The 24,807-nt window shown below is 40.6% G+C and overlaps 2 protein-coding genes across 4 annotated transcripts; one reads left to right on the plus strand and one right to left on the minus strand.

The window, feature by feature from the left end:
* Positions 1 to 2,837: 2,837 nt before the first annotated feature.
* Positions 2,838 to 14,282, minus strand: lmnb1 (lamin B1). 3 transcript variants are annotated; one of them, XM_027173632.2, is made up of 13 exons: positions 14,124 to 14,281; positions 13,462 to 13,837; positions 8,824 to 8,980; positions 8,589 to 8,714; positions 7,570 to 7,740; positions 6,773 to 6,898; positions 6,009 to 6,068; positions 5,598 to 5,818; positions 5,255 to 5,480; positions 5,073 to 5,177; positions 4,845 to 4,964; positions 4,634 to 4,735; positions 2,838 to 3,994 (listed from the first exon to the last, which is right to left on the minus strand). In XM_027173632.2, exons 2-13 carry the CDS (start codon positions 13,821 to 13,823, stop codon positions 3,947 to 3,949), a joined length of 1,824 nt encoding a protein of 607 aa, XP_027029433.2. In that variant the 5' UTR covers positions 13,824 to 13,837; positions 14,124 to 14,281; the 3' UTR covers positions 2,838 to 3,946. The 3 variants fall into 3 exon arrangements, with proteins under 3 accessions (XP_027029433.2, XP_027029434.2, XP_047660582.1); XM_027173633.2 differs by lacking the exon at positions 6,009 to 6,068; XM_047804626.1 differs by lacking the exons at positions 4,634 to 4,735; positions 4,845 to 4,964; positions 5,073 to 5,177 and having other exon boundaries at positions 14,124 to 14,282.
* Positions 14,283 to 16,895: 2,613 nt separating this feature from the next.
* On the plus strand, positions 16,896 to 19,267 carry LOC113660289 (la-related protein 6-like). Its single transcript, XM_027173649.2, has 3 exons — positions 16,896 to 17,356; positions 17,446 to 17,653; positions 17,781 to 19,267. The coding sequence occupies exons 1-3, from the start codon at positions 17,340 to 17,342 to the stop codon at positions 18,726 to 18,728; spliced, it is 1,173 nt and encodes a 390-aa protein (XP_027029450.2). The 5' UTR covers positions 16,896 to 17,339; the 3' UTR covers positions 18,729 to 19,267.
* The last annotated feature ends 5,540 nt before the right edge of the window (positions 19,268 to 24,807 follow it).

Below are 24,807 nucleotides of genomic sequence, written 5' to 3' on the forward strand. Positions count from 1 at the left end.
CTTTTCTTGTGTGAGCAGATGTGTATGGATGAGTCAAACAACGATTAGCGACATTAACATCTCATCAACAATACCCCTGCATAAAAGACCACATGTTTGTATATAAGATGCTAAAACGATATCTAGATGCATTTTTTTTTCACAGCCTCTAATATAGAAAAGAAACGCAAGAAATACTGTATAATAAAAATCACTGCAGTTTCTGTGACGGAGTGAAAATGATGGCTAAGTATGTTGCTAATGTTGATATATACAGGTATGAGGCTAACTGACATCACTGACTGTTACAGTCTGTCTGAGTCAAACTGGCCTATAAAATAGCAGATTATTTCTTTTTCCTACACCATTAGAAGACCAACAAGCTAATACTGCTAATAATACATAAATGCAGTTAATAGATAGATAGATAGATAGATAGATAGATAGATAGATAGATAGATAGATAGATAGATAGATAGATAGATAGAGGATTTGAGCTTTCACTGTGGTTGGACTGCATTCACTCATCCAAAAAAAAGAAAACTTTCTTTTATCTTTATAATTAACACATATTAGACATATTTTATAATTAACACATATCAGCTCAGCGCACAACCACTAACCTACCACTAACTCAAAGAAATAACAGAAATACAGCATCAGCAAGCACAATAAAGACAACTATTCACAATAAACATTTATTTTTTTCATCATGGGGTTTTCTTTTAAGCTTGTATGATCTATACGGGGAAGAAAAAGTTCCTGTGTCCTAAACTTTAGGGAACAGGGAGAAAGTACATAATGAAGGAAGCCAGATAGATTTGAAATAGACTTCATTTAAAGTAAAGCATTAAAAAAAGATTATTTCATAGTAAAGGTGTAAGTAGTAACAGCACCTGCAGTGTTAATAGCATTATGGAGTAATCTATAGAAACAGATGTTATAAAGTGAAAAGTGGAATGAATAATAGGCAATACAATGACTGTTAGGGAGAGTAATACAGAAAACTGAACAGATGTATAAAGGTCTCTGCCAAAAACACTTTAAATTCCACTTTCTTAATGAATATGAACGCATTAACAGTTTGCTGCTTTTGCTTTCATAGGAATTAAATTATTACATTTTATTTGTATAGCACTTGGAATAATATCCATCATCACAAAGCAGCATTATAGAAATCCAGATGCAAATTTATTTTTAGATCCCAAATGAGAAAGCCAGAAGCAACAGTGGTGACAAAAACTCTGAGATGAAATGAAGAAAACGACAGGATGAAAACCCGTCCGCTTGTGTAGGACACCAGATAGTGACAACATAAATAATTACTCTTCTACAGCTGTACACCATAAATTCAAAACGGCACCAAGTGTGTTAAAAGTACATAAAACAGTATGAGCCTATAGTCTTTATAACCATCTTAGGTACAAGTGATTAATGTGTTAAAAATTAATTGTTCAATTTTCCACCATAAGTGTAAGTTGAAGACTCATGACTTTTTCACATAATTAAATTTTAATTGCTTTCTACATGACACCGTTTCATTACTTTACCTCCAACTGTATCAATCTTATATGAATCCTGCTAGGAGTTATTGCCCAGCATGCAGATTAAATTAATCATGCTTTTTTCTATGCTGGACTGTAATCAAAAATCAACTCTGGTCTCCTAATCCAAACAAGTGTTAACTGCATTAAAATCACTAATGAGACCCTCATGGAGTAAAACAGACGTCCTTCCTTAAACTGGGGAATGTGCCACCTGCTCAGATCAGCTGTAGTGTAATGTGTCCAGTCCATTAAAAAGTGTGGAGGGAATTCAGCTTAATCTATACTGTAATATTTAAAATCATTTTTTTCTGCCACTGACCAACTTTTTGTTCAGAAATAATTGCCCTTGAAAGTCAGGCATAATGATTAAACATCACGACACATCAAAATGCATCAGACTGACAAAGACCCTGCATAATCTTCAAAAAGAATCTCTTCATTTTGTTCCTCACACTTTTGTGGAAATTTAGAGACACTGCAAACATGGTATAATAGGTGCTAAACAAATTCCTTAGTGTCAAGGTTTTTTTTAATGATTTATTTTATATTTAGAGGCAAAGAATGGAGCATAACCTCCACAAAGACAATTTGGCATTAATTTGAAGATACATTAGAAAAGGACAGATAGATGTTCTATAATATATGCATATATTAATAAATATTTCCTGATACTGAACAATAAATACACCATACCCACAAAACCCCACTGTATTAGGTTCAGCTATGAAACACAAACATATAAGGATCATGTTCCCAAAGGTTTTAAATACACTACACAAGCCACACCAGATCTTAGTTATCATCTACATCTCCCAGAAACAATTCTAAATCAACAAGTAGAACTTGATACTGACTGCACAGACACGCTTCTTGACCTTGCAATTTTACCCGGTTTAGTTCAATTCCAACATTTATTCAGATCATCTGCTGGTTAAGATTAAATAATTCCATGTAAATCCTACAAACATTTAAAAACCATTATCCAGGAGAGATCACAAAAGACATGCTCTCAGGCAGAAAACACACCAACACCACCTAGTGGTCTATTGTTAGGCTCACTTCATGTCAATGGAGGTGATTTTTTGACCAAGGCAAATCTACCAGTGAATCTCTACAAACCAGAAGATGAACCCAATGTGTTGTAACAAATTATCCACTCAATGCTACAAGTGAAGGAATTCAAGCCTCTCATTCACTTATATTCCAAACAAAAAGAAGGAATTCAAAAGCCATTTGATAGAATAAAATCTTTAGGTTTTTCATAGAATTAAGATTTTAGGGCAAGGGGAAAAAAGGCAGACAGACTAGATAGAAAATACAACAAAATTTTATTTTGCCTTACAAACGGTAAAGATTAGAGTAAAAGCATGCAAGTGACATGAAAGACAACCCACAAATCTACTCAAGGTTAAAATGAAAGCAAAATATAGGCATACAACTATTCATTCAGAGTTAGATAAGAGGGACAAACTGGAATAAAATAAGAAGCAAGCTCACCCAAGACTAATTCTTAAGAGGTAATTAAATATAAATGACACCGATACAATCTACTGCTTTAGTGTCTTGTGAGATAGTGTAGCCAATTTAGACTCCTTACATACACTGCTGGCAAAGATTAGCTCAAGAACATTATGCTAGTCTCCATGTTTCTTCTCAAACTTCTCAATTACTTGTATCTGCTAGGGAGTAATTCCATGGATCAAGTTAGCATGCTGGCACAGTCAAGAGTAGAAAAAAAAAAACTGGCCCAGTCTACATCACCTAATCAGTATTCAAAAGGAGAGAGAGAAAAAAAAAAAAAAAAGACACCAATAACAAATTTGACTCTAGACTGACACCTTATGGTGCACTGCATTTCAAAGAGTCCTTGAGTTTAAGAACCAGCAGTTTTATTATATCCAGCAACTTGCTCTTTAAAACTGATGATAATCAGCCTGGTTTTACCTTCAAATGTGTAAATTTAGTCTACATTCCATTATACACAAGACGTGACTGACTAAAAACTACAAAACTAGTATAAAATTATAACTTTTCTATAAAGAGACCCTTAAAATGCCATGTTTGAAGATCCACAAATTAAGGTAAGATCACAGCACCTGAAGGACTTGGTAATTATGCAAAAGCTGCCTACTTCTCACAGAGCTCTCAGTCTCACTACAGTCCTCCACTGATCGCTAGATTTTGGTTCATAGAAAGAAAGTTGTGAAGCATTTGTGAATTCACATATAAAATTGAAATAGAAATGTAGCAAAAAGGTTTACAATCCATTAAAACCAAAGAGAAATAAAAAAAAATTTAAAAAAAACTTCACTTGGTTTATTATACAGAAGTGATACAAAAATAGTTCTGAGGTGGTTGTAGAGTTGGCAGCTGAACCTGGCTGTAGTGGAAGAGTTGGGTGATGTGTAGTGTTACCGCTCTCACATGATCAAGCAGCCTCTCTTGGCACCCTCTCTTTGTGGTTCTCCCTGTCAAAGCATTAGTGCAAATCATCAGTACACTGAAGAGGAGGACCAACATTTCTTCAGATATGCAAAAATTTGAATCGATCCCGAATTCAAGAGGAAATTGTAGAATTGTGTGAATCTACACAACCAACCACAACTTTCCAAAGAAAGCTTCTTAAGTTAATTTCAGAACACCGAAAATAAGATTATTTTTTGCATTCAGGAGACAAGTTACAATACAAAAAAGGACAAACATACATAGAATCTAAATCATTTCAGGAAAGTACTAAACTAGGATTGCCCATCAAAAATCCTAATGGACTGCTCACATTTTCTTTCTACACAAATCATATTTTTGGCAAATAATTAATCGTTTTATAAATAATTATCTTTCAGGGAGTTATGAGAGTCAAGAATGTGAATACAAAGCCTATCCTGGGAACTCTGCACTGATAAGAATACACCCAGGACAGGCCACGATTTATACCCAGACACATTAAGAAACAGTAAAATGCAGAAGAAACAGATGGACATGAGAATACCGAAAACTCCACCATACTCAAAGGAAACGAAGTTACAAAAATGTTTGTGAACATGACCATGCTTTGCCATCATTCTAACATGTTATATATGGTCATAAAGCAAGACACTGCATCTTACGTGCTGAAGGAAGAGTTCTTCCTCAATGGCCTCCATTCCCTCATCATCCTCTTCCTCTGTTACTGTGGCAGTTTTGAACACTGTACTCCTTACAGCAACTTCCTGCAAACAGCATGACAGACTGGTTTGTAAAGTCTAATTCCAAGAGAAGACAATGTGGAGCCCATAACAGTGGCAGGCAAAGTGGTTTTTTGGGAATGTAATTTCTCACCTCTCCTTCTGGGTTGGTCAAGACAACCTTGATGTTCTCGCCAGTGCCCCACGAGTTCTGGTTCTTCCAGACGAGGTCATTGGGAGGGCTGGAGCTCACACCTGCATTAGATGCCCAAATCTACCACAGACAGTAATGCACTTTAACAGCAAGTCAATTCCATAAAATGACAACTGCATAAACTACAACAAACTACAAAATCATTACAAGAAAAATCTAGGAACTTACTGTGACTTTCTGTCCTGCCTTCAGGACATATTTGGGAGTAAACTTGTAGGTAGCAGAAGTTTCTCCAATAATTCTGGTCAGCTCAAACCCTACCATTGCCTGGTCCTACAAAACCCAAAATCTTACATTAGTATCACAAAATGTATGAATAATTATGAATAAATGTCCGTGTGGTCTCGGACCTGATCGGAGTTGTTGTGCAGACGGATGAACTTGCCATCCACATCCAGTTCATCGATGCTGACATTGCCAGTGGCAGAGGCTGAGTGGGCGATGCTGACACTGCTGCTGGCCTCTGACTCCTCCACATCCACACGCTTCCTCTTCCCACGTGTAGTGCGAACGCTACGGCTAGACGAGGCTCGAGACACGGTCACACGAGACGATGGGCTAGGAGAAAGCTTCAATCTAAAGAAAAGAGCATAAAAGGAAGGAAAATAATTATTCATGTTCAGTGGAGGTGAGCCTACCACACTCCATCAGCTCTGAAACATTCTGCATAAACAAAGGACATGAGAATTTTACCTCTCCTCCTCGCCCTCCAGTAGCTTCCTATAAGCATTGATCTCCATGTCCAAGGCCAGTTTGACATCCAGCAGCTGCTCATACTCTTCAAGCTGCTGCTGCATCTTGGCTCGGATCTCCGCGATCTCACGCTCTTTATCAGCCAGTATCTTGCGGCTCAGATCCTTCTCATGGGCCAGAGCAGCCTCCAGGTCATTGATGCGATCCTGCCAGCCACGTGTCTATTCGAATAAACACAGAAGACATGAGAGAAGAAAGGAGAAAGGAAAGAGAAACAGACAAGAAATTGTCAACTTAAATTCATACTCTAGGAGTAGTGATCACATGCAGCCTGCCTGTAAACACATTCACAACTTTTCCATCTATCATCTACCTCCCTTGTCCACACTGCTCTTCTTTCCACTCGTTTACCTGCTCCTGTTTCACTCCTCCTACTGTGCAGCTGCTGTCACTCCTGTCTCTCTTTCCTGGCTAATACAATAAGTCCTACACTGCTGAAGCACATTACAGACATCACAGTGATGTTCAAATATTTATCTACTCATGTGTCAATCAAGTTCTGAAAAACATTTAATAGAACCATTTAGCTTTTCTTCTTTATTCCCAGCAAGAATACAAATATTCTGTTGAATGGCTTGCAAGTTGATTTTTTATGAAAAAGAGGCAGCTCTGTTTTGCTCTGGTCAGCAAAAAGTATAAATGCAGACTAATTTAATATCTGATCCACTACATTAAAATATGATGGTAGTTTTCTTGTTTAGGCATCTTTAAACTGCCCAGTAACACTTATTTTGAAGGCCACACCTTTAAAACCGATCAAGCATAAAAAAAAAAAAACATTCTAAACATATCTGGAAATAAGAGAATAACACCAAATAAAAATATATTTTTTTGAAAACAATGAAGAATGATGTTAGACAGACCGCTCTTTGAAGACTAACAAACCTTTTTAAATCTTATGGTGCCTTGAAGCAGCTGTACATAAACAGGAAATTCATTCTAGCTGCAGAACACCGACACACTGTTTTGCACATTGCAACTTAAACCATCAGAACTTTCACAACCTTTGTTTTACCAATCAATAAAACATCATAAAAGGTTTTACAGCCCACTCCATCAATATAATGAAAGTATCCCAGCAGCAACAGCAGAAGTGCATTTAAATGAATATGTACCTCCTTCTGCAAGCTGGCCAGCTGAGCTGACAGACTCTCAACTCTCATAATAGATTCCTTCAGCTCTTCTCGTGCCATGCTTGCTGAACTGCTGTTCATCTCTGAAGACAGTCGTACGTTCTCCAGCTGAAAACACAAAGGATAGCTCAATACAACCAGCACATGGAAAGAAAGCTTAAACTTTAAGTAAAGAGGAACTAAAAACAGCATCTTATGAGAGGCTGGAAGGAAGTGCGACACATTCACAGGAGGTGTGAAGAAAAGGAAGAAAGAAAAAAAAAAAAGTGTGTATACACACACACAGTCACAGTTTACTGGCAAAAAAATTAAATAAATAAGACCCCCATAAATAGTCATCTTCAATACTTGCAGATATCTGCAATGTTTCCAGTAACTTTTGACTTTGTAAATTAGTCTTAAAGTATTTTAATCAATTATTTTAAGACATTATAACCATTCTAGCGTTTAATGATAATCACTGTAGGACCAGATTTAACACACGTTTGCAAAAATCAGGGGTTAGAGGGATGGCAAAAAACCTGAGTTGAGAAAGACTCTTGCAAGCTGAAATGCTTTAAGAACTCATCACTTCTACTACATGCGAGCACATTGCAACACAAGGTGTGACATCCTTTATTGCATTCAACAAATTAAAAAGTCATGATACTTGCTCTAATAATTCCTATACACAACTCTATACACAAAATTAAAAAATACTTATGAAAACAGTGACAGACATCCGTTCAGATTAATCGAGCGGATGAGTTATAAATTCATGAGAAATTATTGAGCCTCACCTTGGCCACATAAGTCTGCTCCATCTCTTCCTTGTACAGTTTTACTTGATCATCATGCTGCTGCCTCATGTCTGCCAGGGCCTGAGCAAGCTTGAACTCGTACTCACTCTGGCGACCGGAGTCCACTTCAACCAGACGGGTCTCATGCCTGCGCCGGGTGTCCTTAATTTCCTGTGAGCCAGGCAAGGAACACAGTGCAGCATATTTTACAATAGCCATACATGTCCATATATGACTAATCCTTTATTTTGTCAGAACATGATCAACTGTTTTTGGAAACATGCATACACCTTATATGAGTAATAGTCTATTGGGCAAGGATTTGAGCTTGATTTCTCAGGTTGTGTTGCTGGAACATTTCATTGAAAACAAATTCACTTTTGCTTCATTGAAACTTCTTCTAAAGGATGCGAGACCGTATTTCCTATGTATTCCGACTAGATGACTACCCAAGGAAAGGAATTTATCCCACCCAAGGAAGGAAACCGTATCTTCAACGTTTTTAAAATCATCCAACACTTTTCACTAGTGTAAGCTCATCTCCGGCAGCAAAAAAAGAAACCGTGTCTAGTGGTGTTTTTATTGCTGCAGCTCTGTGGTTATGGTTAGCCAGTACCATCATTCAACCTGCTTTATTAGGTAGCTTTTCAACACCTGGGTGTGTGGGCAGTTACAATCTGTTAACTCCTTTCAATGCATTTAATTGATGTTATCTGTCTGCAGCATAGCACATTTTCAGGACCATGAGCATCCTGTTGGCTGTGAATTTATTCATACTGCTAAGGCAAGATGGCATCAGCAATACCATTTGAACCAATTGCATGTCAGACTGAGCCAATTAAAAAAAAATGCAACAAAAGTCTAAGTCATTATGATTCTTGATCAGGTTCTGAGTTGTTAATTAAAAATAAACGACTAGACAAAAATCACCAAAATATTAAAGTATTGAAAAGTATGCTAATGGGGAAAGGCCAGAGTAGAAAGGGGATCTTGGGTTCAAAAACTAAAACCTTGTTTACCTCTTCAAACATGTTTTTGCGGAACTCAAGTTCCTCCACCAGGCTCTGGTAGCGGTTCTCCACATCCACCCTCTGCAGAGTCTCATCTCCCAGCTGCTTCTTAGCTGAAATCAGTCCGGCCTCCAGCTAAACACAACAGACGTGAAAGTGACATTAGCTAGGAGCTCACATGCCAGCATTAACACAAGCGCAAAAATTAATTAATTAAATAAATAAAGTAAAAGGAAAAGTGTACCTCCTGGATCTGGGCTTGCAGATCTGCTAGCATGGCCTCAAGGCCTTTCTTCTCAGAATAGGCGGTGGCCAGACTGGCCTCCTTAGTGTTCAATAATGCCTCCAAATCCTTCAGCCGGGCCTGACATCCAGCCAGGTCTGCATCCTTTTTAGAATAGCTACAACCAAAGACACAGCATATCAGTAACTGAAGACATGAGGGCACTTTTTTTTTTTTAAACAAAATGTATAATAAAATAATAACAACAATAATATCTATATAATATATAATAATAATAATAATAATAATAATAATAATAATATCTAATTCCAAATATTTCTGATGTACTAATAACAAACCATTTTAAGTAGGTCCTCAAACCAAATTATAGTTTGGTTTGAAAACAAATTCCATTCCTTCTACACAAACGTTATGTCTTTCTTCATTAGGAAAATATCTCTGACTCAAAGATGATATGTCCAGTCTGACTGTTACGAATCGAAGCCTGACATTTTATTCATTCCAGAGGATGAATGAAAAGAATGCACACACAAAATGCTACTCATACACTGACAGGAAATAGATTCTTGTTGACATTTTGTGGCAGTCCTTCCCTTAAACCTACCATTTGAGTAGATGCATACCAAAAATGGAGAAAAGAAACAGATTTTGCAGGTGTTCTGTACATGTGGGTAATGTGCAAGAAACCATACAGTGACACTGAAAAAAGGGATCCAACATCATTCATTTTTTGAAATATGAGCTGCTGATTTCTGTGAACATGAATGACTATGACCAGCTAGATGTGGGCATGTCAAGCAACATGACAAAGTTAAGAAAGGTTTAACATTACTTTCTTCACTCCCATTATTTACTTTATTGCTCCATATTTGCAAGAAAGTGTGAATTATCCATTCCCTGTTATGTGGACCCAGACAAAGAACACAGCACTTCATATTTCTCCCATATGCCATGATTCATATATACAAATCACAGACACAAGTTAGATGTGGAATGCTAATCGTATTAGCCATAGTAGTAGGAATACAATACAGTACATTTTCCATAGATTTGGTACAAGAGTCAAAATCCTGTTTCTAACATGATAACCATAGAAAGAAATTACAGCTCTCAGGCAACAATCCCTTCTCAAAGACCTCATGAATGCTTGACAATCACCACAGATTATGACAGGCTTATGACAGAAAGTGCAAATACCAGCACGACTAGTAATTGCTCTCACTGAACTGCCAGCATTTTAGACGACTGACCCGAGGAGCTAATGGGCGTTAACCTTGGTGTGACCGTGTGCATGCGTGAGCTTTTAGGCATGAGGTACAAATAGGTAACGAAGCACAAGCTTAGTAATTCTGAACACAGCTGAAAGCATTCAAACACCAATCACTAGTAGACCTAGTTACTGTGCCATGTGATCAAGCTGAATTTGACCACAGAACACTGATTAGCAAGACTGTGCTGTTAGGTCAATGAATTTTAATTTTAGGGTCCAGGATGCACGTTCCTTCCCCCCTTTCAGTGATCACCTGCAGGATTTCATTGCCTAAAACTAGTGACCTGGTTTAATTCACTCATTAATTCATACCTCATGAAAGGAATCATCATATACCCACTTCATAAACACATACACTCACACACACACGCCACAAATGACCAAAGCAAATGGTCATTCTCTAGTCAGAACATTTGGGCCAGAAGAAAACAGGCTGAATTGTCAATTTCAATATGCTTCTTATGAAATTTAAAATTATAACATTCACAGCTTGCATATCGGCTAAAACAAGGTCCATCTTTTACTACATGGGTCACTTAGAACAGCCTTACCAACAATTACAGCCCTGATTATTAACTCCATAAAGCTTTCAGTAGCAAATGCATCCTCCCAGTTCAACCTGGACAAAAGGACACTTCTCAGTAGGAAATAGACAGCTGGTAGACATCTGTCATGTCACTCAAACCTCGGTGACGTAAAGGCACGAAAAGCCTTGCTCGTTAGACCATATGGAAAATCTCTGCTAATGCAAAACATGCTGATTTTCTACATTCTGCACTTGATTTCAGAGAGTTCCCCAAATCCGTTTACCATTATTTTAGCACGCTAAAGCAGAGATGATTTATTCAGAGACTGCAACACACACACACACACACTTAAGAGTACGTTGCACACGTGCAGAGGCGAGTTGCAGATAAAGGGACTCTAACTTTCTTAGGAACAGATGGTAAGAGGGTTCTTTATGTTTCAGTCAATCAACTTAACCTCTCAAATCAGTCCATATTATTCATTCAACACACTTTCTTGGTCTCAAAAGGTTTATTAAAAAAAATACATAGCTTTCCCCTTTCCAGAATCGCCCAAAAAACAACTTTTAATAAAAATAGCTTTATAAAAACAGTCAGGATTTAACCGCTGATGTAATACAGACTATGGTGCGAGTTATCTTTGTCGTTTAAGAAATTTATCCAGTGTCTGAATCAGGGTTTTAAAATATTTAGGCAGATGTAAAAGACAGTTGAATTTCCCAGCACCAAAACCCTGCACTATACTCTTTACAACATGCTGTAGGACAGTCCAATATTACAAATTACACTCAGCTGATTTGAGAATTCAGCTTTGCATCCAAAAGCTTGGGCTTCAAATTTCAGATTAAGCCAAAATAAAATCACAAGATAACACCCACAGAAAGAAGACTACTGCCATCTTCCTCTAATTCAGGATCACATTTCTGGGATAAGGTTAAAGCTTGGGCTGATAAATGGAGTTTCCTAATGGTGGAGAAAGCTGCATGGGGCTTTGACTCTGTGGGTGTTCAATGACTGACGACTATTCAAACAAAAGCAAACTGACCTTCATCACGAGAGTTGAATCGCTTTGCTGAGGTGATGCATAAATGACAAATGACTAGGTGTGTGTCCATATGCATTAAACAAAGTATCTAAGTGCCTTAGTGTCATACTGGACTTGTATACCATATGCACCACAGATCAATTCTAATTCAATTCAAATTAAGTTCAATTTCAGAAATTCAGTTCACTGACCAACATTTCTCACTTCACTTGTAGACTTATTTGACAGTGAAGCAGAAAATGAACATGTTTTCTAAAGCAATAATTACATTGCCGAAATGATAAAAGAAAATTACAAACATTACTCAACATGTACTGATGTGATTTGATATGCAAAATAGATCCATGGATGTGTGATGCCATTTGAATATACCACAAGCTGTGTGTTTTGATATGGTAATAGAATACGTTGCAAATCGTAGGTGCTAATGCAGTGCCACTTGGTTTTTCCCAATTATAAATATTCTTCACTTTCAGAGTTAATGTAAAAGGTCTGCTGTAAGAGGGTTATGGGTTTTTCACCTACTATACTCAAACTTTCATGGAATACATTTTTTAAAATTCACCATGTTCCCTAATACTTGTACTTCTGTGTAGTGTATTTTTGGTGTGATTATAGAAATATATACATTTAAGAAAATAAAAAAAAAATAAAAATCACTTGTACAAGTCGAAACAATGCTTACAAACAACCAGTGCAAACGAGATGATTGTTTACCAAGGCAATGAATCAGTTCAGATAAAAGCAGAAAGGAGTGTCTGTGCATGGTTGTGTGTATGGCTTTTATTCTAATAGTAAAAACTTACCACTTACACCGGTGGACATAAAGCTAAATAAAGCACTATCAAGAATGACTAGAATCCTTAGATTTTATACATAGTGATTACTGTTCTTAACATTAATAATGATCTGAGATTTTTGACTGCTCTTTTCGAAAAGGTCACCAAGCACCATCAAAATATAAAGTTGTTATTTTTTTCCGACTGATAGTGTTTGTTTTTTGGATACTGTTGTTGAACAGAAAGGAACAAGACATTCAGAATCAAGCACTCAGCAACAAGACACTTTGCTTCCCTCTAATTTGCAACAGACTCCAGTGTGAAGTGTGTGATAAACTTCCAACACACTAGAGGAAACGTTTGTACTACTAGATATAGTACTATAAGCCCTGCCTTCTACTGACACCAACCCATGACTAACCATGCCACATGAAGTGTTAAAGGAAAAGGAAGACACACAAACCCCAATCACATGCCGACAAAATGAAACAGTCCAGCTGTGTCCACTTCAACCACAATAGCACACAAAGCATAAAAACAGATTAAAACTGGAAATTCGCAATCCTTCAGTAGGTCATATTAACTAATCAGCTAGGACAGAAACTTCTTGAATACATCTGTTTTCAGGGCACAGTAAATACACAAAACCTGTTTTCATGCCTGAGGATGCTCATAGCAGCAGGTGTAAGACATCATGGGTAAAAAAAAAAAGGTCATGTAAAAGCAAGTAAATTCACCTATTTGCATTGTTGAGGGTTGACCATTAGTTTTACAACACTATTTCTGGGACAAAATGACTTGAACTACAGCAAAAAGTGGGCTAAATTTCGTGCCAGATTGAGCATCACACAGAAACTCGGTACATTCGCTTAGCTGAGCGTCCATATTCCTAATGAGTTACAAATGGCGGGCGGTTTTGAAACAATGTCTTAAGCACGAGGAGGAAATTGAATTCATTGATTTGGTAAGAAAGAAATAAATATAAAAAAAAACTCATGCACAAGCGAGTTGACTCACTTCTGCAGGAGTTGATCATGCTCGGTTCGGAGTTTTCCCAGCTCGATCTGAAGCCTGGCTCGTTCTTTAGCGGTGTCGTCTAAAGAGCGTCGCGCGTCTGCGAGCTCGTTCTCATACAGAGACTTGAGGCCGGTCAGCTCCCGGCTCCTCACCTCTTCCTTTTCAGAAATCTGTAGGTGAAGAACACTGTTCTCTGACTCGAGACTCCTGACTTTGTCGATATAAGTGGCCAAGCGGTCGTTGAGGTTGCAGAGATCCTCTTTCTCCTGCAGTCTGCTGATCCTGGTGGGGCTCAGAGGGGTCCCGCTGCTGGATCGGGTGCTTATTCTCTGGCCGGCCGGGGTGGAAGTGGCGGTCGCCATTGTAAACTAAAAAGCTGGAATACAAGTAAATAAATGTTTAGGTTTTATTCGGACTATAAGAATTCGTACGACGCTGAAAAACCGGTCTTAGAAATGCTAACTCCAGCTAGCACCGCGACGGTTAGAAAAACGGTTATATTTAGCCGATAGCTAACGACCGAATAAATTAGCTTAAATATTCATACAGAAACGCCAAGTTAACATTAAGTCATCATGCATTTCACACAGCACCTGTAAGACGGGAAAAACAGTGATAATTTAAAGAAAAATAAATCAACAAAGCTAATAGAAATATCTTACTTTGTGCTGCAAACGAATGAAAGAATGGGCTTGACAAATATGGCCGCTTATCAGAAAGGGGCGGTCACGTGGCCCGGGCGGTCCAATCACGGATCCCGGTGCAGCTCAACGTTTTTTCACTGAGAGCTCGAGACAAAATTCAAATGATATCAAATGCAGTGTTCGTAACGCTGGGGCTACAGCACGTGGTACATAGACCGGGAAAACGCACACGTTACACGTGGTCTGGTTTATTATGGGATATCCGTTTGACTTGTAATGCTTGTTCATTAAAGAAGAACATTTTGTCTTATTTTGTTTTCTTCTCATTTTTACTTCACTTTTACGCAAAAGTGATGCAAAACCATGAAAAAACATTTACTTTTATGTGGTATATGATAAACGTAGTATAAATATATTTTATATTCGAATGCATTTTCATAAAAAAAAAACAATGTGTGTATACAAAAAGTTTTTAAACACGATGAATCTGTTATGTCCTGTTCAAGTAACCATGATAAAAACTAACAGGACAGGTTTTTACACAGAGATTAAACCTGAGATTAGGCTAAAATGTAATTCACACTAATCATGTTGATTCTTCTTCAGAAATCCCTTCTGATATAAAAGCAGAGAGATAAATCTCTAGTGCATGTTGCTGTAATAAGATTAAGCTGTCTACTTATACTAGACAAGCCACATACTGTGAAAATGGTTTGATTATTAAGCATGAAACAATTCTGCTAAAATTGACTTTAACAGATATGCAGCTTTTTATATTTAGAGGTTTAGCCCCAGATTATTATTATTATTACTATTATTATTATTATTATTATTTTTATTATTATTTCCAGAAGGTTTTGTCTGTGAAAAATATGCTTTGAAAGACAGTTCAGTTTAAGTCAAGTCAAGAAGCTTTTGTTGTCATTTCAAACATATATAGCTGTTGCTGTAGACAGTGAAATGAGACGTTTCTCCAGGATCATGGTGCTACATAAAACAAAGACAGAGCTAAGGACTTAGTAAGTTAGTCCTAGATACATAAAGTGCATCTGTGCAACCTGGTGCAAACAGTGCAAGACAAGACAGAAACACAGTGCAGGACAAAAGACAATAATACAAGACAATACACAAAAGACAATAAACAAACAAAACTGATCAGTGTAAATACTGTATGTTAAGGGTAATGTTAAGGGATAATCAATGGATGCATTCACAATGATGACAATTAAGCAAATATTAGTCTATAATATGAGAAACTAGTATCCATTTCTCTTTCTCTCTCTCAGAGTTCAACTGTTTTTCTCATCACCATGTGGTCCACTTGCCTCCAAACTTACTCCTAACATACCAAACAATCCTGGGTAATTACTACCTATGACAGCACACTGTGTTTACATTCATTTTTGGTGAGTTGCTGCTATGTGCTTCTATGTCAGAAAAAGGTAATCTTTAATCACTGAAATATGAATAGTGTTTTTTCAGTGCAAAAATATCCCATGTGTAGACAACAATATTCACACAAACATGCTATGTTCAGTATGAGTTTAGTACCCAAGGTCATGAATCAATTTCATGCACTCGTGACCTTTCAAACAGTATTCTAATATCTTAACCACTGAGCTGCCAATGTAAATAAAATTCAAACACAGGTCTCACAAGTCAGACTTCTACTTTCGTTATAGCTTCATCTGCTGTGTTTTGTCAATAAACATAGCCAAGCACCAATTACTTTCACAATACTCAGAAGTGTACAAAGGAAATCAGAAGCTCAATGTTCCCTGGGCAGAGCTTGTGAGCCTCAGGCAAATATTACTATAGCACACAACCAGAGGGAAAAAAGTCGAGAGTACAGAATGTCTCAAGATTGCATTGCAGTTAAGTCATTCAAAAATCTTCACCAGCTGTAAAAAAAAAAAAAGAAATAAAATCACCACCTCCATGTGATATGACAAAACCAAATAGCATTTTTTTTTGTTAAAGGGGGGAAGTCGTGGCCTAATGGTTAGAGAGTTTGACTCCTAACCCTAAGGTTGTGGCTTCGAGTCTTGGGCCAGCCACGACTGAGGTGCCCTTGAGCAAGGCACCGAACCCCCCCAACTGCTCCCCGGGCTCTGCAGCATAAATGGCTGCCCACTGCTCCGGGTGTGTGTTCACGGTGTGTGTGTGTGTTCACGGTGTGTGTGTGTTTTTCACTAAAGAAAAATCCAGACATAGATTTAGTAAAGCTTGTGATGCTTTAACTTGTTTATTTCACAATGGTCAGTGGATAAACTGGGATTTCCTTCTGACTAGGGCCTAGGATTATCTCCTTGGGAAGTTTGAACCGGGGTAACATATGTCATCTCCAACTTTTTCAAATGGACATAAAAAGTCTTTTAATGTTGAGTAGGCAGTAACTGCGGAGTGTTTCACGTTACTAAAACGTTAAAAAATGTCACGTGTTAAAATTGTATCTGCTGGATGTTCAGAGAAGCCACTGCAGTATTTTTTTTTTTTATGGTTAAAAAAAAGCAGTGTGAAGCAGGCCTTATTAATGACACCTTTGCATCTTGAGAGCTTTTATGCAGTATGTTGTTAGTGCATCCGATATTACAATAATGCGCTTTACTTGCCAACTCGTTTTCTAATTCTTTTAATATTAAATGACTGTGCAGATAAGATAAAGCTTGATTAAGTTAATGTGTAATCAACTATGTCTATGACATAGTATTATATTTTATGATGACCTTCATAACAGCAGTCTTTTCTGTTATTTTTTGTCATTGATTTTATTTGTCTTGAAGAATCCATTGAAACCTAATTTTATAATTGGCTTCTCGTGATCTGTTGTTCAGAATTCAAATAAGAATGAAGTATATACCCATAATGAGCTAAATCTAGACCCAAATCATGAATAGATACTTATGTTAGTACAATCACATAACACAGCTATTTTTGGCACAAGAATTTGTGTAACTTATTTTGGCTCCTCTTGTGATGTCAGTGTGTGGAAGTGTCCTCAAATGGTAATACCACTTTACAGCATTGTTCTGGTAAACGCTATCGATTGGTTAGTTTCTGCATGACAGATTCAGTTGTGTGGGTGTTTACAGCAGATTTATAACAGTGAAGGAGAGCATCGAGGGCAGACAAGACCACTCAGGCTCTGAGGGCTGTTATTAAACATTTTCACGCTGACACAAATTTGAAGAATACTGCTGCCAATTGCACTGAAACGCCAAAGCTGACGACAAAATGGACAGGACTAAAAAGTAAGCTCTGTTGTTTTATACTTTATTCTTTTTGCTGGTGAACTATTTTTTTCTCATTCGTGTATACCCGTTAATTTTGCCCTCCTCAGATATTTCTCTACGCCGAATGAAAACGACGAAGATATAGACCTTGATGACTGGATACCTCCGGATGCTGATCTAATAGAAAAGATGGTCTCTCAGATTGAATATTATCTCTCTGATGAGAATCTGGTCAAGGATGCTTTCCTTTTAAAGCATGTCAGGAGAAATAAGATGGGTTATGTCAATATCAAGTTGCTGACCTCTTTTAAAAAGGTAAGCTGGTGCCTCTTTCCTGTAATAGTGTTATAAAGTTTTACCTTGGTTGGTCTTTAATTTTTAGCATGATTTCTTGGTATATACTGTATAGCTAAGTGTTTACATACTTTCACTTTGATTTCAGATGAAGCAGTTGACAAAAGATTGGTGGGTCACAGCATATGCCCTCCGGCATTCGTTAATACTAGAGGTGAACAAAGAGGGAAATAAAGTGCGCAGAATTGAGCCGGTGCCCGAGTCTGTCCTCTTTCAGGTACCGAGCAGACTGCTGCTGGTCTGGAACATCACAGAATCAAATCTGACAGAGAACATGGCACACGGCACATCAACACCTTGCAAGAGCACCATGGAAACTGCTATTGCAATTCTGGAGCCGTTTGGTACCATTACCATGGCTCGGGTCAACAGGCCTGGCAGAGAGCTCCTGCCTGAGCTTCAGAAATACAGCTACAGATACCCAGAGCTGTTCACTAAGGAGAGCGTACTGGTGGAATATGAAGATCTGGAAGGAGCTGGACGTGCTTACCACCAACTGTCACAGTCTGAAGGTAACATGAGAGTACTCCTGATAGGGAAAGCTTCCAAGAAGAAAGCCGTAGATGTGGGTTTGGAGGACAGGAGTAATGGGAAGGGGATCTCCATCCTGAACCAACGCATGTTGCAACTTCAGACTTGTGGTGAAGACTCATCAGCATATAGCTCCTCAGAATCTGAGTTCACCTCTTCATCGCCTTTGAGCATACCTCGTGTTTGTTCTGGCCAGGTGTGTAGCAGCCCCTTAAATAGCCCACGTTCAAGCCCTAGAGGTATACATGCACCCCTTCCAGGCCCTCGCATTTCTCCACTGTTAGCCTCAGAGGTCTGGGGAAGTCCAGACACAAGTCCAGAGTTGCGAGAGAAACGAAAGTTGTGCGGCAACCAAAACAAACACTGTCAGACGAGTGATAAAAAGCTACTAAATGGAGACACGGCACCTCCTGGAGTCCTACGCCTGCCTTACGGTCCTGACGGGAGTAGAGGTTTTCACGCAATCTTAGTTAGAAGACGACTTCATTATTCATTTAAAGTATAAGGAACCAATTATTCCATCACTGTAATCACCTGTTTGCTACTTGTTACTTATATATTACTTGTGTTATGTTTCTTGTCATTTGATTTACTGACTTCTAAATGTAAATGTGTGTAATGCTTCTGTGCCTGTAGCTTAATATACAATTCATCCTTTACTGACATTTCAGCTGTACAAAGTACAAATCAATGACCTTTTATTCACATTACAGAAATGAAATTATTCCTAAATCTTTTTTTTCCTGAAATCCTAGCTTTTAAATCAGCCTCTAAAACACCCCTTACATCAATCTGCACTGTTACCAACCACAACTCAACTGAAGCACTGAGAAAGTATTGTTTTTTTTAGTGTAAAGTGCTGTGTCAACACATTTTAACCCCAACACTAATCACTAACCAAACACTTCATTATTCAAATTATACATCCAGAGTTAATAATACTGGGGGATAAGCAGCGATATATCACGGACAGGATGCCAAATCTTCACAGCTTATCACTTTCCCCCCTTATATATGAGGTTTATGAGCAATTTGAAGTCACTAGTCCACTGTAATGTGTCTGTCTGTGTTTTCCCCTTGTTTCTGTCTGCCGTCTCTCCCTGATGTTAATTGTTGACCCCGCCCACCTATCTGTTACCAGGGACACTAATTACATTCAATCTCTTCCCCAGGTGTTTTGTCTTAGTCCTTGTCTGTCTCTGTTTTGTGATTGGTTTCCGTTCACCATATATACTCTGTCTGTTCACTTCAATGTTGTTGGTCGTTGTTGGTGTTGGTATGTAGTGTGTTTCTGTTCGATGTTCCCATTGCCTGTTCGTTCAGTGTTCTGCCTTGTGTTGCCTGCCTGACTGTTTTTCTGTTTCGTGTATTGGCCGATTAAAACTCTAAAAACTGCATTTGGATCCTCACTCGCCTGTTGTCTCACCGTGTCATCGTGACAGAACGACCAACCTCCAATGGATCCAGCAGAACTCCTGTTTTGCCTACGTCAGGAGGACGCCCCAGTTGAGGAGTACACGGAGGTATTCTTGGACCTGTGCAGCGAGGTCAACTTCGATGAAAAGGCGCTCAAAGACATTTTTAAGCATGGACTAAGGGAGATCCTGCGGTATTTGATGCCGTCTACCAGAGAAATAAAGACATTCTCGGAGTTCGTCAACTTGGCGTTGCTCCTGGACGGGTCCACGCTGAGCGTGAGCACCGTAGAGACGGAAGCCGGCCGTAAGTATTTTTTGGGGGGGGGCAGCAAGCATCGGGATCCGTGGGCCACAGAGTGGAATCAGCCACGGACGCCCGAATGCTCCACAGTGCCTCCGCCCAGACCAGTCCCGTGCACATCCGTGATTGAGCCAGTTCCCATGGCTACCGTACCGGCGAGCTCGGCTGAGGTCCGTGCTAACCGGCTGGTCTCCAAACTGGCGGATACCCCGATGAGGTCGGCTCGGGCGGCCGGCATCCCTAAGCCGCCAGCTGGACCAGCCGGGTCGCCGGAACCAGCCGGGTCGCCGGAACCGACCGGGTCGATGGAATCTGCCGAACCGACCGGGTCGACGGAACCGACCGGGTCGACGGAACCTGCCGAACCGTCCGGGTCGACGGAACCTGCCGGGTCGATGGAACCTACCGGACCGACCGGGTCGACGGAACCGACCGGGTCGACGGAACCTGCCGAACCGTCCGGGTCGACGGAACCTGCCGGGTCGATGGAACCTACCGGACCGACCGGGTCGACGGAACCGACCGGGTCGAAGGAACCTGCAGAACCGTCCGGGTCGACGGAACCGACCGGGTCGATGGAACCTGCTGAACCTGCCGAGCCGACCGGGTCGACGGAACCGACCGGGTCGATGGAACCTGCCGGACCGACCGGACCGACCGGGTCGACGGAACCGACCGGGTCGAAGGAACCTGCAGGACCGACCGGGTCGACGGAACCGACCGGGTCGAAGGAACCTGCAGGACCGACCGGGTCGACGGAACCGACCGGGTCGAAGGAACCTGCAGGACCGACCGGGTCGACGGAACCGACCGGGTCGAAGGAACCTGCAGAACCGTCCGGGTCGACGGAACCGACCGGGCCGAAGGAACCTGCCGAACCGACCGGGTCGACGGAACCGGCCGAGCTGACGGAACCAGCCGAATCGGCCGGGTCGACCGAAATGACTGAGTCAGAGGACGCCATCATGACACCCAAACTACCTGAACTCTCTGCCTGGCCTGAACCTATGCATGTTTCTGTTTTCCTGTGTTTTGCTTCGCTGGACTTGCCAGCCCTTCTACCTCCTGTCCCTGTTCATAGGCCCAAAGCACCACCCTGGCTGCCAACTCCGTTCCGGTCTCTGGCTCCGCCTCCAGCACCACCCTGGTCCCCGGTCCTGCTCTGGTCTCTGGCTCCGCCTCCAGCACCACCCTGGTCTCCGGTCCTACTCTGGTCTCTGGCTCCGCCTCCAGCACCACCCTGGTCTCCGGTCCTACTCTGGTCTCTGGCTCCGCCTCCAGCACCACCCTGGTCTCCGGTCCTGCTCTGGTCTCTGGCTCTGCCTCCGGCGCCGCCCTGGCCTCCTGTTCTCCCGGCGCCGCCCTGGCCTCCTGTTCTCCCGGCGCCGCCCTGGCCTCCTGTTCTCCCGGCGCCGCCCTGGCCTCCTGTTCTCCCGGCGCCGCCCTGGCCTCCTGCTCTGCCGGCGCCGCCCTGGCCTCCTGCTCTGCCGGCGCCGCCCTGGCCTCCTGCTCTGCCGGCGCCGCCCTGGCCTCCGGCTCTGCCGGCGCCGCCCTGGCCTCCGGCTCTGCCGGCGCAACCCCGGCCTCCTGCTCGGCGGGTGCCACCACTATACGAACCCGACCCGCCCTCCCACCCTGGTTGCGCCTTCGCGCCACCCGCCTGAACTGGGTTTTGTGGACTTGGGAGCGTCTGGAAGCCGCTCGTAGGGGGGGGGCTCTGTAATGTGTCTGTCTGTGTTTTCCCCTTGTTTCTGTCTGCCGTCTCTCCCTGATGTTAATTGTTGACCCCGCCCACCTATCTGTTACCAGGGACACTAATTACATTCAATCTCTTCCCCAGGTGTTTTGTCTTAGTCCTTGTCTGTCTCTGTTTTGTGATTGGTTTCCGTTCACCATATATACTCTGTCTGTTCACTTCAATGTTGTTGGTCGTTGTTGGTGTTGGTATGTAGTGTGTTTCTGTTCGATGTTCCCATTGCCTGTTCGTTCAGTGTTCTGCCTTGTGTTGCCTGCCTGACTGTTTTTCTGTTTCGTGTATTGGCCGATTAAAACTCTAAAAACTGCATTTGGATCCTCACTCGCCTGTTGTCTCACCGTGTCATCGTGACATCCACGATCATGTTTCTGGATAGTGGAAGAAACTAAAGAACCAAGAAGAACACAAAGGCACAAGCGATTTCCACCTTATCTCTACAATAATACGTAACTGTCAAATTAATATAATAAAATAACACAAATTCACACCATCGTTTTGGGCGATCATATAATACACTCTTTGAATAAAGGTGACTAACTTTACTTCCTGGGGTGCAACCATCATGTGTAGTGCAGATTATTTCTATAATGTTTGAGAGTAAAGGTTTAGATGCATCTGTGGTTCATCATGTCAAATTATGTACCTTACATTATTTTATGTAAAAAAAACAAATGTACATATTAAATGTAAAAGAAAAAAAAAGTGCTCTAAATAATACCACCCAAGTAACAAAGAAGACGTGTAGTGACTGCGTTCCTGCATCAAACGCCTTGGGATTCTGTAACTGTGGCATAATTTATACGACATAGGAGCTGACATAACAACTCATCACAATTTGGACAGTCACCAGGACAACTTTTCAGAGTTGAGCCTGCACAGCTCTATGGATCTACGCCAGCAGTGAAGAGGTTCTGTCACATCCCACAGACCTCTTAGAGACAGTTTTATCAGTAAACGCAGGGGAGACCGGGGTTGGTTGTCACAATATTTACTCATGCATGAATTGCTCATCTTCAAAAAATCTTTCAGCAGTAATTCCTACATGAAATGAAAACTTGGGTTCTTGGCTTTAAATGTGTATACTTTTTACTTTTAGAATTTATTGTAACATGAAGTAATTTACCATCAAAGACACTCTGACACAATGTGACAACCAACAGTTACGGGGTTGGTTGTCACGAGGTATGGGGTTGGTTGTCCCTATAGAGGTTCAATAGGATTTCAGTGATAAATTGGGATCTAAAAAGATAATGTGTAACTTTTTAGTTTTTTAAGCTAGAAACTGCAAATAAGTTTTAATGTGAATAGCACCCCTATGATAGTTGTCATCAATGCCTCTTATGTTTAAACAATGGGACTAAAGTGGGTGATCAGTTACTTGAATTGTCTGCTGTGCTTCATTCAGAGTCACAAGAATCACAGTTGTGACAAATGTATGCCCCTGCAAACAACAGCAAACAAAAACAAACAGGGATAGTTCAGTCAGATAGACAGTCTTAAAGGGATAGTTCACCCAAAAATGAAAATTCTGTCATCATTCACTCACTCTCATGTTGTTACAACTCCGTATACATTTATTGTTCTAATGAGCACAAAGGAAGATATTTTAAGAAATGTTTGTAACCAAACCGTTCGTGGACCCCATTTACTTCTATAGTATTATTTTTTCCTTTTGTAACGGTTTGGTTACAAACATTTCTCAAAATATCTTCCTTTGTGTTCATTAGAACAAAGAACATTATGAATACAGATTCATAACATGAGGGTGAGTAAATAATGCCAGAATTTTCATTTTTGGGTGAACTATCCCTTTAAAAGGTCTACATGTACAATATTTTTAACAATCTACTGAACTAAAGTAGGAAACACTGCAAAGCACAGGCTGTGCTTCATTCAGAGTCACAAGAATCACAGTTGTGAGAAATGTATGCCCCTGGATTGCCAGGGGTACAATCTTTGTGTGCCCACATTTGCAGCGAACACATCTGAGCCATACTTTCCTGGACTTGCTATTGGTGTATGACCATTCTACCAACAAAGACACAATATATCACTGTCTGCACATTCTCAGTTGAAAAAAAAAACAAAAAAATTTCTAATACCTGAGGGGTTGGTTGTCACATGTGACAACCAACCCTTCAAGCTATGAGACAACCATCCCTAACTGACTTCTTGACAAACATGCTAAGCTAACTGCCACATGGCTTTTACTTGATAGCTAAAATATGACTCAAAATAAAGCTACTACTTTTGGCTTTTTAATGAGTGTTTTGTTTTTGAATGACAAGAGCACAGAGCGACCACTCTCCGCTGAACATCGACGGATCATCTGTAGAGATCGTCAAGAGCACCAAATTTCTGGGTGTTCATCTAGCGGAGAACCTCACCTGGTCATTCAACACCAGCGCCATCACCAAGAAAGCCCAGCAGCGTCTCTACTTCCTCCGAAGGCTGAGAAAGGCACATCTCCCTCCCCCAACCCTGACCATGTTCTACAGAGGGACCATTGAGAGCATCCTGAGCAGCTGCATCACTGTCTGGTTTGGGAACTGTACGATCTCGGATCGCAAAACCCTGCAGCGGATAGTGAGGACAGCGGAGAAGATCATTGGGGTCTCTCTTCCCTCTATCATGGACACTTACACCACACGCTGCGTCCGCAAAGGCAACAGCATTGTGGATGACCCCACACACCCCTCACACACACTCTTCACCCTCCTGCCGTCTGGAAAAAGGTACCGAAGCATTCGGGCCCTCACGACCAGACTGCGTAACAGTTTCTTCCCACAAGCTATCAGACTTCTCAATAACCGAACTGTACTATACTGAGCACAACATACACACACATCATCTGTATGGACTGCACAGACCCTCACAAAACACACACACTGTTTTGCACACTTTTCTGCTGTTTTTGCACATATTGGACAATATCTCAGTCATCTGCTGTTTTTTGCACAACTCCATATATAATCCAAAGGACCTGCTGCTAAGAACCTGCTGCTGTTCATTCTTTTACTGCACAAAATACTGTTTGAACATTCAGTATTTACACCGGTCGGTCGGCGCTGTTTCTGTTACTGTTTATTGTCTTTTGTGTATTGCATTT

The sequence above is a fragment of the Tachysurus fulvidraco genome, chromosome 20, assembly GCF_022655615.1.
Source record: "Tachysurus fulvidraco isolate hzauxx_2018 chromosome 20, HZAU_PFXX_2.0, whole genome shotgun sequence".
NCBI classification, from domain to species: domain Eukaryota; kingdom Metazoa; phylum Chordata; class Actinopteri; order Siluriformes; family Bagridae; genus Tachysurus; species Tachysurus fulvidraco.

What these genes read in the sequence shown, in the direction of transcription:
- LOC113660289 (XM_027173649.2), top strand. An exon ending in TGCTGACCTCTTTTAAAAAG is followed by an intron (nt 17,654 to 17,780) that starts GTAAGCTGGTGC and finishes CTTTGATTTCAG; the next exon opens with ATGAAGCAGTTGACAAAAGA.
- lmnb1 (XM_027173632.2), bottom strand. Translation starts at nt 13,823, where the DNA reads ATGGCGACCGCCACTTCCACCCCGGCCGGCCAGAGAATAAGCACCCGA. An exon ending in TGGCCAGCTTGCAGAAGGAG is followed by an intron (nt 6,069 to 6,772) that starts GTACATATTCAT and finishes TTATTGTATTAG; the next exon opens with CCAGGAAAGAGAGACAGGAG. An exon ending in AGGCAGGACAGAAAGTCACA is followed by an intron (nt 4,965 to 5,072) that starts GTAAGTTCCTAG and finishes TGTCTGTGGTAG; the next exon opens with ATTTGGGCATCTAATGCAGG.